Source organism: Salmo trutta, chromosome 35 (assembly GCF_901001165.1).
Source record: "Salmo trutta chromosome 35, fSalTru1.1, whole genome shotgun sequence".
Classification (NCBI taxonomy): domain Eukaryota; kingdom Metazoa; phylum Chordata; class Actinopteri; order Salmoniformes; family Salmonidae; genus Salmo; species Salmo trutta.
The window spans coordinates 32,978,293-32,998,239 of record NC_042991.1 but is presented as its reverse complement, the minus strand read 5'-3'; the positions used below and the strand labels follow the sequence as shown (position 1 = coordinate 32,998,239).

At 42.2% G+C, this 19,947-nt stretch overlaps 2 protein-coding genes across 5 annotated transcripts; both read left to right on the top strand.

The window, feature by feature from the left end:
• Nucleotides 1-3,835: 3,835 nt before the first annotated feature.
• On the top strand, nt 3,836-6,263 carry LOC115175107 (tripartite motif-containing protein 16-like). Its single transcript, XM_029734297.1, has one exon. The coding sequence runs from the start codon at nt 3,849-3,851 to the stop codon at nt 5,457-5,459; it is 1,611 nt and encodes a 536-aa protein (XP_029590157.1). The 5' UTR covers nt 3,836-3,848; the 3' UTR covers nt 5,460-6,263.
• A 2,234-nt stretch (nt 6,264-8,497) lies between these two features.
• On the top strand, nt 8,498-18,566 carry LOC115175108 (eukaryotic translation initiation factor 5). Of its 4 annotated transcripts, none has more exons than XM_029734302.1 (12): nt 8,498-8,558; nt 8,841-9,034; nt 11,050-11,329; nt 11,966-12,047; nt 12,798-12,970; nt 14,848-14,959; nt 15,635-15,750; nt 16,222-16,383; nt 17,023-17,184; nt 17,363-17,527; nt 17,743-17,880; nt 18,225-18,566. In XM_029734302.1, exons 3-12 carry the CDS (start codon nt 11,258-11,260, stop codon nt 18,321-18,323), a joined length of 1,281 nt encoding a protein of 426 aa, XP_029590162.1. In that variant the 5' UTR covers nt 8,498-8,558; nt 8,841-9,034; nt 11,050-11,257; the 3' UTR covers nt 18,324-18,566. The 4 variants fall into 4 exon arrangements, with proteins under 4 accessions (XP_029590162.1, XP_029590160.1, XP_029590159.1 ...); XM_029734300.1 differs by having other exon boundaries at nt 8,841-9,071; XM_029734299.1 differs by having other exon boundaries at nt 8,522-8,587; nt 8,841-9,071.
• Nucleotides 18,567-19,947: the final 1,381 nt, after the last annotated feature.

The following is a 19,947-nucleotide window of genomic DNA, read 5'->3' as shown; positions in this document are numbered from 1 at the left end:
TCAATCAAATGTATTTATAAAGCCCTTCTTACATCAGCTGATGGCACAAAGTTCTGTACAGAAACCCAGCCTAAAACCCCAAACAGCAAGCAATGCAGGTGTAGAAGCACGATGGCTAGGAAAAACTCCCTAGAAAGGCCAGAACTTAGGAAGAAACCTAGAGAGGAACCAGGCTATGAGGGGTGCCAGTCCTCTTTTGGTTATGCTGGGTGGAGATTATAACAGAACATGGTCAAGATGTTCAAAAGTTCATAGATGACCGGCAGGGTCAAATAATAATAATCACAGTGGTTGTAGAGGGTGCAACAGGTCAGCACCTCAGGAGTAAATGTCAGTTGACTTTTCATAGCCGTTCCTGCTGTCTCTAGAGACACTAGATGCTCTGGCAGAGGAGTAGGGTTGACCAGAGCGTTCTGACCTCACAACGGCAGTCAAGCACCCAAGCTAACTGGTTAACATTGGCTAGCTTGCTAGCTACTTCCAGACACATGAGAGAACGCCTCACTCTGGATAGGCTGTTTGTATATTATCCAGAGCATTGGTGACTAACTGTGCTGCTGCCAACAATTTAATTACACTTTTTTTGCTGACATTTACTGACACCAGCCATATTCAACGGGTGTTGAGTGTAAAACATTAATGAGTTATTCTACGCTCTGGCACACTCGGACTAGAGTGCTCTGAAATCGGAGTAGATAGCCAGAGGGAATTTACGAATGCATCCCTAATAACCTCTGTGAAAGTCCAGCAATTGGCTGCGATAGGTGTGTTTGAGACTGATCTCAAGAATTAGTAAGAAAAATACACTTTATTTCTCAGCTGCCTCACCAATGTTTTAATGTGAATAAATTCATTAATTAATATTTCCTATATATATATATATATATATATATATATATATATATATATATATATGATTGACATAAAATAGCATGCAACCAAAGAGTATATGTCCCACGATTTTCTAAAATGGTCACTCATTACTTTTTGTGAGTAGGTATTGGAAGAAAAAAAAAACAATTGGGAGTAGGTATTGAACCCCGGCAAAATAATCACTAATCAGATGCACTCAACCTCAACCCTAGTAGACATGCATTATAAAAAAAAAAACTCAACATATCAAATTGGGAGTAAACAGCCTCGGAATAGAAAAGACAAGAGCACATCTTCCAGCCCGCCAATAAGTTACATCATGCAACCTTCGAGGTTAGAAAATGTACCTCGTGAGAAGGCAGAGTGCTCGCTGCTGCTGACTACACAAGCTTTTGGCGGGCTTGTTGAGTTGGCTACTTTTGCGAGAAGGCCGAGAGGGTTGATGCTAGTTGATGAATTTGACAATGAATGTACTAGGAAATGCACAAGGTCCTCTAACCTGACAATTAATCCACAGATAAAATGGTAAGCCAAGTTTGTTTGTAGTAATCTCTCCTCCTTCAGGCTTCTTCTTCTTCTTTTGACTTTTATTTGACAGTTGGCAACCAACTATAAGGTGCATTACCACAACCGTGGATAGATGGCAGAATTCATGAAAAATTGAAAGCTCACCCCACCGCATTTAACCATGGAAAGGTGACTGGGAATATGGTTAAATACAAACAGTGTAGTTATTCCCTCCGTAAAGCAATCAAACAGGTAAAACGTCAGTACAGAAACAAAGTGCAGTCGCAATTCAACAGCTCAGACACGAGATGTATGTGGCAGGGTCTACAGACAATCACGGTTACAAAGGGAAAACCAGCCACGTCGTGGACACCGACGTCTTGCTCCCAGACAAGCTAAACACCTTCTCCCACTTTGAGGATAATGCAATGCTACCGACGCGGCCCATTCCCAAGGACTGTGGGCTCTCGTTCTCCATGGCCGACGTGAGTAAGACATTTAAGCCTGTTAACCCTCGCAAGGCTGCCGGCCCAGACGGCATCCATAGCGTCCTCAGAGCATGCGCAGACCAGCTGGCTGGAGTGTTTACAGACATATTCAATCTCTCCCTATACCAGTCTGCTGTCCCCACTTGTTTCAAGATGTCCACCATTGTTCCTGTACCCAAGAAAGCAAAGGTAACTGAAGAAAATGACTATCGCCCCGTAGCACTCACTTCTGTCATCAAGAGGCGAGAGGCGAGTTTGAGAGGCGAGTCAAGGATCATCCGTTATTAGACAGTGGCAACGATGATGATTATGAACATGGTCTTTTGCCTGCTAATGCCTGCAATGCAGTGAAGAAAACAATATGACAACAATAACGTCTAATGTAACTGGCCCCTGTAACAGTACAACTGGCCCCTGCTTGGCCCCCCCCAGTTGAAATGGTCTAGAACCGCCACTGCACAGGTGGAGCCCCAGGACGGAGTTTGGGAAACCTTGATAATGGTCAAGCCAAAATTCCATTAGTGATTTTGTATCACAACATTTCAATACAATACAAACCATTAGAATAAATGTGAAACACAGTACAGACCAATAGAAGCAATCTCCTTCCTCTGTGAAGTTGTTGGTAAATTCTGGGGATAAAACGTATTCGTCTACTTATTTGATTTAATCAAAACTAGGGCATGGAAATGACAATAGCCCTATAAAGAGAACTCACTCAACAGAATGGTTTCTCAGATGAAACTCTGAGGGAGGAAATGAACATATTGTGAGAAAAGAAATGTGTTCTTGTTGATGATGTTGAGGGAAATGCGTTCTTATGACTGTGATGTTTGCTTATAGAGGAGAAAGGACTGGCAGAATTATTTACGCGATTTTGTACAGCAATGCTGACATTTCCATTACCTCAGCTCAAGCGTTTCCAGACTAACCCTAATGAATAACAACATGTCAAATTAGTATTTCGCTAAATGTTCATTAAAGGCTTTCTCTTGATAGATGGATTTAGCAACAGCAGATGATGGATTGTGACAGATATGTATAGAAAATGACTATATGAAAAATAAATGTCAAATTATAATTTATTATAATTCTTTGTTCAAAGGTGTTCTTAGTGAACAGATCATTCCGAGACACATTCATAAATTTCATATTATAAACTCTGCTCCCCCCTAGTGATTATAATTTGAAAAGGAGTAGGCTTATATTTTGAGTGTAATCATTTTGATTTCTTGTAAAATTATTCTACAAATAGCCTTCAATTCTATTGTGAACATGCCATGTTGACCAATAACTAAAGCTATTTGCATAATGTTATTTGGGCTGTTATAGTACGGCATTTTTTGTTGTTCTTTTGGAATTTATTGGAACTATGATAAAATGTCTATCGATTATAATGTTATAACATCCGAGTGTCATCAAATTGTTTTTATGTATACAAATACATACTCTTTTCTATTTTTACCTATGACCTGTCACTGGCATTAAACAAAGCCTGTGTGTCCATGTATGCTGATGATTCAACCATATACGTGTCAGCATCCACAGCTAATGAAGTCGCTGAAACCCTTAACGAAGAGTTGCTGTCTGTTTTGGAATGGGTGGCCAGTAATAAACTGGTCCTAAACATCTCTAAAACTTAGAGCATTGCATTTGGTACAAATCATTCCATAAGTTCTAGACCTCAGCTGAACCCCCAAGTCAGCTGAAAAGTAGCTTAGATTCCAGGAACATTAGTTGACTTAGGTCTGAGGCCTTGACTCAGCACTAACTAAGATGTACCGTATTTGCTTAAAATAATAAAACATTTATTCTGTTACCATAGATAAGAAGAAGCAATTTTGAGTGTATTATAAGGGGTGTGGAATTGTGTCTCTCCAATCAGAGCTAATCTCTTCTTGGCCTCTATCCAACACCACACCCTCTAGAGGTTCAGAGTGCACATGCTCACACACAGAACCAGGAAGTGAGTGCGGCAAAATGGCAGAAGCTATGGACTCGATCAGTTGTTCGATTTGTCTGGATACACAGAAGGATCCAGTGACTATTCCCTGTGGGCACAGCTACTGTATGGGCTGTATGAAGGGTTACTGGGATCAGGATAATCAGAAGGGTGTCTACAGCTGCCCACTGTGCAAGGAAAGCTTTATTCCTCGGCCAGTTCTGAAGAAAAATACTCTGCTGGCTGAATTAGTGGAAAAACTGAAGAAAGGACTTGAAGTTGCATCTCCAGCTCACTGTTATGCTGGATCTGGAGATGTGGAGTGTGACTTCTGCACTGGGAGAAAACTCAAAGCCGTCATGTCCTGTCTGGGGTGTCTGGCCTCTTACTGTGAGACTCACCTCCAGCCTCACCATGAATCTCCTGCTTTCAAGAAGCACAAGCTGATCAAAGCCTCCACACAACTACAAGAGAAGATCTGCTCTCGTCATGACAAACTGTTAGAGGTTTACTGCCGCACCGATAAGCAGTTTATCTGTTATCAGTGTTTATTAGATGAACATAAAGGCCATGATACAGTCTCAGTTGCAGCAGAAAGGACTGAGAAACAAAGGCAGTTGGAGAACAAAAGGCAGAAATCCCAGCAGAGAATCCAGAAGAGAGAGAATGAGATGCAGGAGGTAAGACAGTCTATGAAGTCACTCAAGCTCTCTGTTCAGGCAGCGATGGAGGACACTGAGAGGATCTTTACTGAGCTGATGCGCTCCATTGAACGAAGTTGCTCTAAGGTGAAGGAGCTGATCAGAGCCCAGGAGAAGATTGAAGTGATTCTGGCTGAAGGACTCCTGGAGCAATTGAAGCAGGAGGTCTCTGAGTTGAGGAGGAGAGATGCTGAGTTTGAGCAGCTCTCAAACACAGAGGATCATATTCATTTCCTCCAGAGTTTCCAGTCTCTCTCCGTCCCTCCTGGATCTGAGACCATCATCACTGTCAACCAATGCGTCTCCTTTGAGGGTGTGAAGAAATTACTCTCTGGGCTGGAAAAGCAACTAGAAGATGTATTTAAGAAGGAAATGATTAAGGTATCTGGACTGGATCAGCTTACACTGGATCCCAACACAGTACATAATCGTCTGTGTCTATCTGAGGGGAATAGAAAGGTGACATGGAGTTCTAGGTTCCAGTCCTATCCTGACCATCCAGACAGATTTACCTCACACCCACAGGTGCTATGTAGCAAGGGTCTGTCTGGAGCCTGCTACTGGGAAGTTGAGTGGAGAGGGTTTGGGGTTTATATAGCTGTCTCATATAAAGGCATCAGCAGGAAATGCAGAGAGGAGTGTTTGTTTGGACAGAATGATCAATCCTGGTGTTTAATCTGCTCTCACTCGGGCTGTTCTTTCTACCACAATGATAAAAAAACTGCCATACGTGTCCCCTACTCCTCCAGAGTAGGAGTGTACCTAGACCACAAGGCAGGGACTCTGTCCTTTTACAACGTCTCTGATACAATGATCCTCCTCCACAGAGTCCAGACCAAATTCACTCAGCCCCTCTATGCTGGGCTTGGCTTTCAGCATGGGATCCATTTTGGTTTTGGACCATCTGTTAAGATACTTTCATTGACACAGAAAGGAACTTTGATATGAATATATGTAGACATGATTACAATAATTGCATACAGATGTAGGATCTTAATTTGAGCCCAGTTTGCTACACCAGGAAAAAAACCTGCAGCAACAGGAAATTAGAATTTTTATGAGGATTAAATAATGGAGATTTTTGTTCGGGTTGATCAATTTTTCGTAAGGGAAAATCAAGTCTGAAATTTCAAAGTGGAAATTTCAAACTTCAGAAGCCTTTTTAAACCTCAAATACAATGCAAGTTAAATTGCCGCCATTGCAGGAAAGTTATCCTGCAACAAAGGGATGAAATTAAGATCCTACATATATAATGATCTGAAAAAATATATACTTTACAACTAGAAAGGTTAAATGTCCTAAAGAAAATGTGTGTGTGTGCTTGCTTCAGCCGTCTAAAAATGTTTTTAATGGAAGTGGGAGAAATGTTAGATGTAGAATTTAAGATGAACAGAAACTGAAGCAGGTTAATAATAGCCTAGTATGGATAGGTCTGATTTCTTTAGTAGACTATATAAGTAAAAATTATCTAAGCTATGTTAGTAAAAGTATTTGTCATTTTAGTGAAAGAAGATGTTGTTGTCGTAGCTGGTAGACAATAACATACAGCATCTATGGTCTAAGGAGTAAATAAATATGATCTGATTTTTAGCTCGAACGTGGCCACTGCGAACCAATTAATGTGCATAGAGGTGTGGCCTGACAAATGTATTCTTGTAAATCACATGTAACTATATAGCTATCAGTTGGAAAAACTGACTTCCTTCATTGTTTTCAATCCATTAGCCAAATAAAATGTGTTTATTACTATTCACAGTTTGATTTTGTCATGTTGATTTGAAATCTCATTTGATTGTCCCAGCTGTTCATCTTTTGAGTGTAGCTTTGTCTTCACACTCTTGAGTTTCCATTTTGGGTTACAAGTCTATTTCTGACATGAGGTGAGGTGAAAGGTTAAACCGAGGTCACACCAATTCCAACCCTGAAGGGAGGATCTGATTGGCATAGAGTAGATGAACTGTACGCCTGGCAGGTTTTAAAAGTAGTCAAGTCAGCTTTTTTTTCATAGAGCCAGCAGCAGCATGCAATCAAATGAATGACCCCCGTTGGCTTTTTAGTGAAGTTGCTGAACTCAACTACTGTGGATTGTGGAACAGTTTGAAATGTAAATTAAGCTCACCTGATGGCACAGTGTGAATGCTTGACTTGGTGGAGTGTCCGCCGGACGATTCCGTCAACATGTTGTTGAACAGGCAATATTTTTGTTAATTAAAGTGCACAATGGCATAACTGAGCACCACACTCAGTAAATTTATATTTTCAAAGTGAACTGTACCCTGAAAAGGAAGTAAGATGAATTGTAACTATGAAGCATAGCATATTATTCTTATATACACTACACTTGAGGGGGGCTATAATCTTAATTTGGTGGTCAATAAGGGTTAAATGCTTCGCTCATTGTTGAACTAGGTTGCCCCAGATTTCAGTGGTCAACAACAACTCCCCCTCAGCCTCCACTCTCCACCCCCAACAATAATTCCACAGGTAATCCAGGAAGGTTGCCAGTGGCCCACTCTATTCAGACCAGCATTCCACATGCTTTAGCAATCTGTCCCCTGGCCTCACACCCTGCCAGAGCTGTATTTGTTTTTTTACTACAGTGGCTGAAAACACGTCCAGAGACTTCGGCCTGTATGCAGCCCTCTCTGACCAGGCCAACTGAGCATTATACGTGTCACCACAAAGAGATGTATTGCAGTTTACATCCAGTTTAAAAGAAGTAACTGAGCCACCGCATAAGCACTATCTGATATGTTATACTTTAACATGTGCATGCTCTCTCCTAGCTTCAAAGCAACCAAGAGAGTTTTTATAGTGTTTTTTTTACAGAGTTCAGCACAATGTAAAAACACTGTAAAAACTCTAAGGTGCATCGAAGCTAGTTCTCTACCAAAGTATTGCTGTAGGAATGAATGGTAATGTCTTTTTTTTAGTACTCTATCAGAAAAAGGACATGCTTGGTTTTCAGAAAAACATATTGGTCAAGCTCAGGCACTATAAACACATTTTTGGTGCATTTTCCAATTTGTTAGGTCCAATTTGTTAATCCTAAGAGGGTGGAACCTAAGAGGGTGGACTTTTTGAGCAGAAATTAGCCATAGCTCTGTGAGTGAGCAAGACTGACCTAGTAAAACGGTGAACACTTGAACAGGATGTTAACTTCTCTATCAAACATATTTTAACATCTAGATTAAAAAAAAAAAATCTATATATAATTTAGCCTAACAGGATGGAAATTTATGAGTGGGACATACAGACTTAACAACTTGAAAAATAGATACAACTGAGTGTTTTATATGTATTTAGCTTTGCACCATAGTTTTCCCACCAAAGACATTATGACACTTCCTGAATGTGCTGTCATTGCAGCAAGGGGTTGTTTTCTTAAATGGAGAATTACAACAGGGTGGAAAAGGGATATCAGGGACACAGAAAATCTTAAATAAAAATAATTAACACAATAATGATGAGAAAAAAAACGTTATTGATGAAAGATACTTTAAATAAGACCAACATTTTTTTTTTTACTTTGATTATTGGATTATATATTTATATAAATAACACCTGGGGACATGGCAAAAACACCTACATCCAGTGACAAAAAGTGTTTAAAATGCATAAAATTCCTTTTCGGTATCCATATTTGGATGTTTTTAAGGTAAAAAACACATGACATTATATTTAAAGCCTGTTGGAATCCACATTTTACACTTAATAAGAACTGATATTTCCTGGAGACAGTAAACCCACCGCATAATAGAAATTAACCTGTCCTCAAAATGGTGGGATCTCATCCAATTGAACAGTGTTCTCATTTTTCATTCATATTTCCCCCCCCCCCCATCAATTTTACTGTCACGAACGAGCTCGTGAGATTGCGTCTCAGCCAATAATGATTGGCACCAAAATAAACGAATAAGAAGTTGCCATTTGTGTGACGTCATTCAAATGGGCGGTAAGTAGTGACGGCGCGGGTGTAGATTGACAGCTACATTGACAGCTACATTACAGTGGCGTTGCAAGAACCTGGTGAGAACGTTCTGGAGGTGAGTCGAAGCAAGTTTGAAGAGCAATGGTGACTAAGCTAAATGACCGTTTTATTTTATTTTTTATTATTCATGTTAATTATTCAGCAAATATATCAAGAGTAACAGAGCAGATCAACTTGTATAAAAACCAATTTGGCCAACACTATAACTAGGTTAGCTAGCGTTTCTGTGGCTTCCATATGTTATCATAGTCATTGGCTAATGTTAACTAGTTATTACTATATGCTGACACCTGTCATTTTGTACTGATTTTGAGTGTCCCTTTTTGGTTTATTCCAGATACCCCATTTTTGGGCGTCTCGAGTTTTCTCTGCGGGCTCTAGTACCCTCCACCGTAAGGTCTGACTGCTCTTTCGGCACTGTTGCAGTGCCGCTTGGTCTCCACAACCCTAACGTTACTGCTCATCCACACAACACTTTATTGCGTCTCTGGGCGACCAGCGGTGTGTTTATGTCTTTGTTTTGCGAAAACGGTGAGTACCCGGACGACAGGAGCGACGGATGGGAAAGGTATTTTTAACTCAATTATACTTTTTTTTTAATTATTGTGTGGCATTTCGTATTGCATTTATTTACAGCATGTTCTTATGGTGAATGCGCCTCCTCGGTGGACCAAGATGGCGTCTTTCTTCCCTCGCGTACTGTTCCTTTTGAATGACGCACTCTGCAGCACATTGCTCAATCGAGGCCTGGTGTGCTCCTCAAACCCCATTTAGCCTGTTACATGTGCCATGATTAATAGTGATGTTAGCTATATTGGCAATTGTTTTATCTTTTCGTACCAATAGTGGAATCGACATGTTAGGTTTATATTGAAACCCACTGTAGTACACTAGCTATACGTTATATGATTCATATGTTTGAGTAATAGTTATGATGTGTGCATTTTCCTATGCTTAGTGTTACATAGTTATTAGCAAGCTACAATGGCATAGCTAACCATATGATACTACTGTCTGTAGGCCAGTTAATCCCTTCCAAATTAACTTGTACATTGTGGTGGTTGTTTTTTGGAAGAAGATTCGAAAAATAAGCTATATTTGTACTTTTCACGTAAAAAAAAAAAAAAGTCATGGCTACTTCAGTACTACCCAAAATGATGGGATATAACCTACGGCGGGCGATATGGCCTAAACATTTAGTCGTTTTTTTTTTTTCTAACTTCAGGGTGATTCACACGTCATTACAAACAGTCAGCAATAATCTAATGAATTCAGGGCTTGTGAAATTATACCAAGGCTAAATATAAGCCACAACCAGACTCACTAATAATTTATTTTATCCAAAGTGTAACCAGTGATGGCAAAAAACAGATCTGGCATTCAAGTCTGTCTATTAAAATGCTTATTTACATTTTTTTTTTAACCAGAACTAATGAATAACTTTTTGTATTGTGCATTTATATAAAATGACCACTGGTATCATAAACACTCTCAGCACAAGCCTACATGCTAGTGAGTAGCCAGCTAATCTTTTATATTTAAAGTTTAACCAAGTTGGATGTATTTGCTAGCTAACAAGGAAGAACTGTGGAATTGTTATAAACACACCCTTCTGTTTGAACAGCCTTCCCACTTTGTTCAGATGTTGAAATCAAGTGGCCTATCTTTCTCAGAATAAGAAGTTGCCAGTTCCTTTATAATTGTGGTTTTTTTTTTTATGCCGATTGGATATCTTTATAAATCACTGACTAGACAGCTAGTACAATGGTCTTGGGTTAAAATGCTGCTAGTGGTATGTGGTACCGCAATGCCAGGTGTGACAAACTGAGCATTTTCCAGAATCAATGTTCATTTTTGTAGTGTCTGCAAATTGAAGAGTTGAGACATAATTAAGAGTATTGTTAGAAGGAAGGTTAACTTCTCTTTTACAGTAAAATGTGTCCATTTTGACAAATCTTTATATTTTTGTCTCTGTTGGACCAAACCTCTCAAATGCAGATATTGATGTGGAAGTGATATCTATTTATTGTGAAGTTGTTTGTGTGTGGAAGAAGATGCGACGCAAGAGGTTTCACTCGCCGAAGTCTTTCCAAAATAAGCCCCAATGTGTTTCTGTTGTCGCTTGTCTTTGGGACAATAACTCCAACTGTTAGGACGGAGACATGAGCATCTCGTCATTATATACAGATCTCTGGTATAAATGGGAAGGTGAACACGGCACAGAAGGAGCAAAGGAGACGAGACCAAAAAGACATGGAAACAAGCGGACCTAAACGCTCATATATAAAAATTATTCTTGCGATACAGACATTTGGAATATTGCGCAAGAACATAGTTGAATTAATTTATCACCCAGCCCTAATATAAGCAAATGCATTGGGTACGCCTTTTGGCAGGTGTTCACCACAGATAAGTGACCTCGGGCAAGGGTGGGAAGCCAATAGGGACTCATGTCTTGTACCGGTCTCACACAAGATAGCAGGGTACGTTCATACTTTGCTGTGATGTCTTCCATCGATCAACAGTCTTTTCCCTTCTCTTCTCAGAGCTGTTGCGCAGCTGTTGGAACCTGTGTGGGGTGAACTTAACCTACAAGCGCGGAGCTTGCAGCCTCATTGGCAAGACCTTTTTCATGTCCGAGCCCGAACCCTCTTCCAGTCGTTTATGTCATCCCATCTTCGCCAGACAGAGGATACCAAAAATTTGCAGTCCAAGATCTTTCTATCATACTGATAAAGCCTGCGGCCAGCCATCATGTCCGTCAACGTCAACCGCAGCGTGTTGGATCAGTTCTACCGATACAAGATGCCCCGTATAATCGCCAAGGTGAGTACAGGGTCATAGTTGACTGGAGTCACTGTCATCCCTAATGGTTTGGAGGTCAGGATCTGATTCTAGACCTGTGCTTAGGGGAAATGTCTACCTTGAACAGTTTAGTTGTTCCCATGAGGGTTTGGTCATTGAACAGAGCACAACTAGTCCAGCGACCTAGGGATGTCCCAATAGTCAAAGCTTCATTCCCTTGTTTCCCGCACTGAAATAAAGGAAATCAATATGGTGGAAACCTAACCAATCCATTTTAGTGCTCGAGGCAAGGGAATAAGGCCACCCACAGCTTAACTGCGGGTTAACTTGTTCATAAGACACAGAAGGAGATGATTCCTCAAAGACAGCCTATCAGGCTGCATCACATTCGGCCATGATTGGGAGTCCCATAGGTTGACGCTTAAGCGTCGTCTGGGTTTGGCCAGTGTAGGCCGTCATTGTTAATAAGAATTTGTTTTTAACTGACTTGCCTAGTTAAATAAGGTTACATTTACAAAATGTTACTCAAATGCCCCCCCCGCACGTGAGGAGCATCTTGATTGATGGTGCAAGTTGAAAGGTATTTACGCTGTCAGAATGTGATCCAGTTGGAAGGATGTCTTCATCAAACTTTGTTTCTCATGTCTCATCCTCCAGGTGGAAGGCAAGGGGAATGGTATAAAGACTGTTATAGTCAACATGACTGACGTTGCCAAGTCTCTGAATAGGCCTCCCACCTGTAAGTATAACCCCCACCACCGTTCCCAGGGACACCTTCAGTAGCCAAATGTTGTCCAACTTTGCAGGTAGAAATGCCATGTATAGAGCAGACATGATATCTTCTGTTAAAGGCATGTTTATTTATAACAGGCTGTTTTCTATCTGAATGTTCCACAACATTGTCCTGCTGAACACACCCCAGCCTTTTGGGGACTGGTCTGACCCACTAGATTGACATCTATTTCACAAGTTTGTGAACAGTTTGGAATAGTTGTTAGTACTTGTAAATGCCTCTCTCTGTTCCCTCCTTTGTGCCCAGTCATCTGTAACGATAGATTAAAAGGGGACATCGCACTCCACATTTTAATGTTTGTTGGATGTTTTTGAATGTAGTCTTGACATCAAGATGAGTCCACGTCCCACAATATGGGGTGGGGTAGATTGGTCTATAAGCCTATGCATCAACACAAAATGAATGGAAAAAGATGAGCACAGCAAATCTGGAAGTTATATGCTGCTTATCTTTTCCATTCTTTTTGGATTGTGGAAGGTAGCCCGATCTACACAACTGATGTTGTGGCATGTGGATTCATTTTGACATGGCAATATGGTGGAACCCCTTTTTCATCTGTAGGAAAGAGTGAGGCTATGAACATCAGCACAAAATACAATAAGCCAAGCTCTCCAACCTATGAGGACGGTAAAAGCTTTAATCTGATAATATTTGGACAAAGTAAACTGACATTTATTTCTTGTTCTCCCTATCCAGATCCCACCAAGTTTTTTGGTTGTGAGTTGGGTGCCCAGACCCAGTTTGACGCCAAGAACGACCGCTTCATCGTCAACGGGTCGCACGAAGCGAGCAAGCTGCAGGACATGCTGGACGGATTCATTCGCAAGTTTGTGCTGTGTCCCGAATGTGACAATCCCGAAACCGACCTGGTAAATAGTCCGGAAAGCTTTTCCTTTTCCTCGCATTTGTCAGATCCTGGAAAAGGCCTCATTGAAACTGACCCGCCCTCTGCTATCGAATGAAGGGGGTGGTGGCACACGCACCACTTCACTGATCACTCCATTTTAGCTTGTGACCGTACTCTTCCTAGATCCAACCAGGACCGACTGGGCTCCCTTCCTTTTAGATACCAAATCCACTGTTTTGCAGATGCAGTGTGACATGCTGGAGCTTCCTTTTTGGTATTTGCTTTGTTTTTTTTCATCCAAACAGCTTTGTCTGCTAGACTTTGTATCCTCTGTGCTGTGTTGTCTTGTCCCTACAGGGAGGGGTGAACTCGATGGTCCCACCACACCCCTCTGTGCTGTGTTGTCCCAACAAGGATCTAGGGGTGAACTCGATGGTCCCGCCACACCCCTCTGTGCTGTTTTTTTCGCTGACAGGACAGGTTTCTATTGTAATTAGGTCAGCACTGTCACTGGTCTGAGCAGCCATGGGGGTTCTGTTCTGCAGCGAGGCATATCTAGGCAGGGCCTGCATCACGAGTTGATGCGCGGATGCTTTCCGAGAGAACTCCAGTGCTGTTACAGATGACTGGATGGAATGTGCACAGTGACTCATTCCACAGCTTTCAGCGGTTAACTGGGGCTGGCTGACACTGTTTAGTTGGCAGGGGTTCTTATGTCAGAGCTGAATACAAATCCAATGTATTGATATCGAATTGTCAGGTTCTAAACCTTGCAATGAGGGGTGTTGCTGTTTGATAGATGCATATCTCCTATAATATGTTTAAGTTGTCCGCATAGAGGATTAGCACAGTATTTGATTGACTAGTATAGCTTGTCTATGGATGGCCCTAATTTGATAGAAAATCAGTGTTTCTCCTTGGTGCGTTTTTTTTTTTTTGTGCGTGTCCCCTATTCCCCTGCACTGCAGCGATCCAGGCACTTCCTGGAGGTGTCACATGATCTCTCCGTGGGGCTCAGGATGCTGCAGTCAGTCTGGGCCCTGCTGACAACTTACGTATCTGTGGAGGCAGCAAGGTGCTTGTTCATCAGGGCCTGAAACATTCCCAGTGGCAATGTATAGAATAGGTCAGTTGAACTTTGATTCATATCGAAAACCTAGAACTAAAATCTTGGTTCAAATGTTGAGAATAACATGACTAGCGAAGTCTCCATCCCCCTAAACCAATCATGAACTGACACAGGATCTGTGCACATTTTTCCTGGCCACACTGGGCTCATTCATAGGCCTGTTGCAGACTGTTGGCGTCCCTTTTGGTATGGAGTGAATGCAGTCTATTCTAAGAACAGGAACGAACCGCTTGCATTATTCATTGGTTTTCTACAGTAGGCCTTGCCCTCAAGCACTATAGTAGAGGACAGTGTTTGCCAACCAAGACGTCATACTGTATTACACTGTCTAGAACAATGTCGTTAACTGTCTGCTCAATTATCAAGTCCGGGAAAAAAATCTTGGTATATTTTGGGGTGGTTGCATAGATTAAGCCAAGCATTGAGCTTCCTTTTTTTTTTTTTCGTCCCAGGCCATGCTTTATCTAGGTCTCTGCAGCTGGCCCATAGAGCAAGGGTACTTGAGCACCATTCTTTTTCCGGGATGATATTAAACAGAATATTGGGTCATAAAGGTGTTAACAGCAAGAACACAATTAGCTTCTCAAACTGGCCTCCTGCGTATGTTTTGCACACATCTGCATATTTTTTGCTACCCAACTTCACAAGATGGCTACGAAGAAGAAAAAAAAAGGCAAATTGTTGTTGCTTTGGCTACCGCTTAGGATATGAGACTTGAGTACTAATAAGGCCATACTGAAGATAGAATTCTTTCTCTCTCTGTCCTTCAGCACATCAATGCCAAGAAACAAACCATTGGGAACTCCTGCAAGGCCTGCGGCTACAGGGGTATGCTGGACACGCGACACAAGCTCTGCACGTTCATCCTCAGGAACCCACCAGGTGAGCCAGAAGTGTTCCAATGCAGCCTGACGGAAGCTACGACTCTGGAAAAATACTCACTCTTATTTAGCACTTTCAGGAACACTGCTTTGACAGACACGCATACTTTCTCAGCATTGCCATTCTGGAATTTCCATTCATTTTAATTTGTTCTCTGAAAATCTGTGAATTTCAGACTGTGCTATACAGGGTTGTTCAGGCTGAGGCTTGTTTAATGTGGGCTTGGTTTAAAAACAATACCAGACATGCTATGTCCTTCATTTTTAAAGCACATGTGAACACAGCCATTCTTTTGCTACTAGACACAGGATTTGTTTGTATTGTGGGTCACAAGCAACTTAAAGGCACTAGATGAGTCATGTTGGGTGGTATTTTGCTGCTGAAATCTTACGCAATGCACCTTTTTAAACATGAGTCATTGTCATGAGTCAAAGATGAGCAGCAGTGAGCATTGCAGTATCCTCAGAGTGCAGTGTCTGCTGTGGCACCTGTTCTAACAGCAGTTCTTGGCACTGTCTCAAGTCATCCAAGGCTGTCGGTTTGTTGAATTTATTACACTAAAGAACCATTCTTCTCCAGTCGGGTAAATGTCAGAAACACAAGGCATTGAGAAATGATTGCGAGTGTAATGTCAAGTTTTCTGTCCTAATTTACCACCTTTCTCTATCTAAATAGAGGACACTGGGTCTGTCAAGAAGAAGGAGAAGAAGAGCAAGAAGAAGGACAAGGAGAACGGCTCCAGTGATGGAGAAGCCTCCAACCACAACGACATAGACGCCCCCGACGCTGTGGTGAGTACCAGCACTTCATCGCCCCAGTGGCCAGCCAGACCTCGGTCAAAAGCATCGGCAGAAACCTGAGGGGTGCTTGATTTACCTTGACCGACGTGACGGTTACCTTGACCTGGAGAAGTTTCAGTATCATCCTTCACACTTCTGATAGAACTGGATAGGTGAAAGCATAATCTAGGTAGAGCTGTTTCTAGGGACTAGGTACAGCTGTTTCTAGGGTCTAGGTACAGCTGTTTCTAGGGTCTAGGTACAGCTGTTTCTAGGGTCTAGGTACAGCTGTTTCTTTCTTACCCAGTTGTCTTCGATCCATGAAGGGTGTTGAATGGACAGCTTTCAGGAATTAAACGCAACCAGTCTCCATTCTGTTTCTCTGTAGCGTACAGCATCATGGGAATAGTTTCCACTGTGTAGCGCTGACTGTCTTATTTTCAAAAGCACTTGTATAAATGAAATGTGATGTATTTGCTGTAGGACGGTGACGATGATGACCAAGACTGGGGGGAAGAGACGACAGAGGAGGCCCAGCAGCGCCGGATGGAGGAGATCAGCGCGCACGCTAAGAACCTCACCCTCAGCGAGGACCTGGAGAAACCCCTGGAGGAGAGGGTCAACCTCTTCTACAACTTTGTCAAGGTCAGACTCAGGAGGACCCTGTCCAGAAACGACCCCATTTCTGTTTTACCTGGGCCCTGTCAACTCAACACGCTCTGCCTTGCTTATTGCTCGCTTGCATATTTGAAGTTCCCGGGCCTCGCATGGAAACAATCCCCACTGCTGTAGTTCAGATTTGCCTCTGCTCGCATCATACCAATTATATTTACTGCGGTCACAGTAGGGACCTTAGGAGTGTTACGGAGGTGACGGGATGCCTCGCTCACCCAAGTCTTGTGTTCCACCTATAAACTCGAGACTATTCTCATCCCAAACCTTGGATGTTTGCTACGTCTAGGTATGATGTCCATTTTGTTTTGCCTGAGCCCTGTCAACTCAACACGCTCTGCCTTGCTTATTGCACGCTTACACGAATGAAAATAATTTATCGATGTATCCAAATGGGTTTGATAAACTCCAAGGAAATAAACATGCACTAAGCAGAGTGCAAATGCACCATTGTTACTGCCTTTGGACAGGTCTCTGTTGATTTAAACATTTATTTGACTCTTATCAGCTGTATAAGAATGAGTAAAGAAAATGAGGGCGAAATGAAGAGGTCCTCGTAACTGTTTGAGAGATGTCTCTGGGTGGCTCTCACCTCTATCACTCCCTCCACAGCAAAAGAAGGAGGACGGTGCCGTCGACTCCTCGGATAAAGAGATCCTGGCGGAAGCTGAGCGTCTGGACGTGAAGGACACGGCCCCGCTGATCCTGACAGAGCTTCTGATGGACGAGAACATCCGTGACCAGATCAAGAAGTACAAACGCCACTTCCTCAGAGTGAGTCCCACTTTGCTTTACTGTGTCCGTTCTGGCTCCTTATTCTCTTAGCTCTGTGCCGTAACTCAAACTGGTCATGACGGTCAGTGCTGTCATTGTTTGGCATAACCTCAACAAAAATGATTGAGGGGAAAATCTATTGCCACAATCTTGAGTATTTCTCCTCTCTGGTGTCCAGTTTACCCACAACAACAAGAAGGCCCAGAAGTACCTCCTGGGGGGCTTTGAGTGTCTGGTGAAACTGCACCAGGCCCAGCTTCTGCCCCGCGTGCCCATCGTCCTCAAAGACCTGTACGACGCCGACCTGCTGGAGGAGGATGTCATCCTGGCCTGGGCTGAGAAGGTAACTGGGATGACCATCGGGGTTAAAGGTTACTGAGAGAACAACATTTTGTTATTCATCTAGGTCATTGAGAGAATGTATTTTGTTAGACACGCCTCCATCCAAGATATTTTACATATTAAACCGATATTTTTAAAGCCGGTAATCTACACTAGAACCTGAGATTTACAAGTCATCTCACATGCTACCTCTAACACATCAACCCTTTGTGTCAGGTGTCCAAGAAGTACGTGTCCAAAGAGCTGGCCAAAGAGATCCACGCCAAGGCTGCGCCCTTCGTCAAGTGGCTTAAGGAGGCGGAAGAGGAGAGCGAGGGCAGCGGCGCAGATGAGGAGGAAGATGATAATGTGGAGGTAATGACTTATTGCTACAGCTGATTTACCTGAACACAGTCATTCCCATCATACACAGGTTTGCTGTTACGGCATTGAAATGCAAATGATCCCTGTCACAAGCGTTCAGCTCTCCATGGGTCTATTCAGATAGAAAGGTGTAGAGCTGACACGAAGCCCTATTCTGCATGGCAGAGCACTTGTCTTTTCTACTCAATACATTTCTATCTAACCGTTCTGTTTATTGTGCATCCTACTGAAGCTCCTGGTGAGAAATGAGTAGTGTCGGAGTGTCTTGATTTCACCTAATTAACATTCTCCTCTTCCCCCCCCCCCCCCCCCCCCCCCAAACTTCGCTTTCCCAGGTGGTCTACTCGTCCTCTGCCCGCGAGCTGAAAGTGGAGACTGTGACACCAGAGAAGCCCGCTGAGGAAGAGGACGACCTTGACATCGACGCCATCTAGAAACAAAACAAGCCTCCACCGACCAGTTTTGGAACATCAATTTTGCATGCCCCCCCCCTCCCACTACCTTCCAGCTTTACCAGATCAATCTATTTACTTTGCGCCTGTTTTATCAAGATCGCTAGATGGAGTGATGTTTCTATATGGGTGGAGAGTATTTTGTGGTTTATACTAGAGCACTAAATGCACTGCATTTGTTTTCTGTGTATTTTGCCTCTCCAATCAATTAAAGAATGTTTGCCGCATATAGCTTGACGTTTCTGAAGTTAAACAGTTTCAGTTTTTTTTTTTTCTCCCATGGTTCCAAGGGGAGATCCGATATTGGTGTACTGAATTTAGGAACAAAGCTGACCATGAATTTGACTGGTGCCATTTCCTCTTCAAAGCCTGTAGTTATCACACCAATATGATAAGCATAGTGGCATAAAATGGCTGCTACTGTAGTTTACAGTTCAGGTTATGATCTTGAGCTGTAAAGTCTCTAACCCGTCTTGGATATTCTTAGGCAATGTGAGAATGAAAAATGGAACATAAATGACAAAATAAAGTAGTAAAATGTACAACCGTTACTGTTAACTGCCTGTGAAAATACATGGTCCATTTGGCACTAGGCTCTAAGGGGAGGTTTCATGGACAATCCTAGACTAAATTAATCCTAGACTAAATTGCACTTGTTTTTTTTTTAAATGAAATGGCATTTCTCAGACATGGTTTAAAATAGTCTTGGATTTGCCCTAGTCTAGATTTAAAAAGTGATTTCCAGGAGGAGGATGATCTAGGTCGAAGTGAAGGCTTAAATAAAACCTGGCCAAAGGCAGGTTTAACTCGATTAATGGATGTTGACCTTGACAATGGACAAATTGATAACCTGGACTATTTCAATGATGACCAAAGAGTACCACCAAGGCCAGACAGAAGCAACCCACTGAATTTGTTTGAATAAAAAAATGAATTTCTGTGACTACAAAGAAAATGGAGCTGACAATTGTTTTGCTCGAGCCAAGGCTTTCATCTGACTTAGCGGATGGCCCATCACTCTTTCCCTACATGTACTGATCACCTTGAGGTTTTTGGTATCTGGAACCTTCGTGAAACAGGATATTTGTGTAAGTGAGCCGACAGCATAATAGTCCACAAAGTCTGCAATGCTCTATGTGAGTTATACTGAAAAAAAAAAAATGTATGCAACAATTTCAAAGATTTTACTGAATTACAGTTCATATAAAGAAATCAGTCAATTGACTGGTAATACAGATGCGTCTGAAGGTCACATACCTTGGCGCGACTCACTGGTTTTCTGATCTTCTGGTGCGTCTACTGTTTGCCTCATGCAGCGCAACCTCTCCGCATAGAGTAGATCAGGCTGTGGAATGTTGTTCCACACTGCGAAGTTGCTGGGTATTGGCAGGAACTGGAACATGCTGTCGATCCAGAGCATCCCAAACATGCTCAATGGGTGACATGTCTGGTGAGTATGCAGGCCATGAAAAAAACGGACGTTTTCAGCTTCCAGGAACTGTGTACAGATTGTTGTGACATGGGGCAGTGCATTTTCGTACAGAAACGTGATCTGCAGACACTGACTTTAAAAAATATTCAGACCACTTGACATTTTCCACATTTT

Bases quoted from the DNA above. Each gene is read 5' to 3' on its own strand.
- LOC115175107 (XM_029734297.1), top strand. From the start codon at position 3,849: ATGGCAGAAGCTATGGACTCGATCAGTTGTTCGATTTGTCTGGATACA.
- LOC115175108 (XM_029734302.1), top strand. From the start codon at position 11,258: ATGTCCGTCAACGTCAACCGCAGCGTGTTGGATCAGTTCTACCGATAC. The intron at 11,330-11,965 runs GTGAGTACAGGG...CTCATCCTCCAG, and splicing joins TGCCCCGTATAATCGCCAAG to GTGGAAGGCAAGGGGAATGG. The intron at 17,881-18,224 runs GTAATGACTTAT...TCGCTTTCCCAG, and splicing joins AGGAAGATGATAATGTGGAG to GTGGTCTACTCGTCCTCTGC.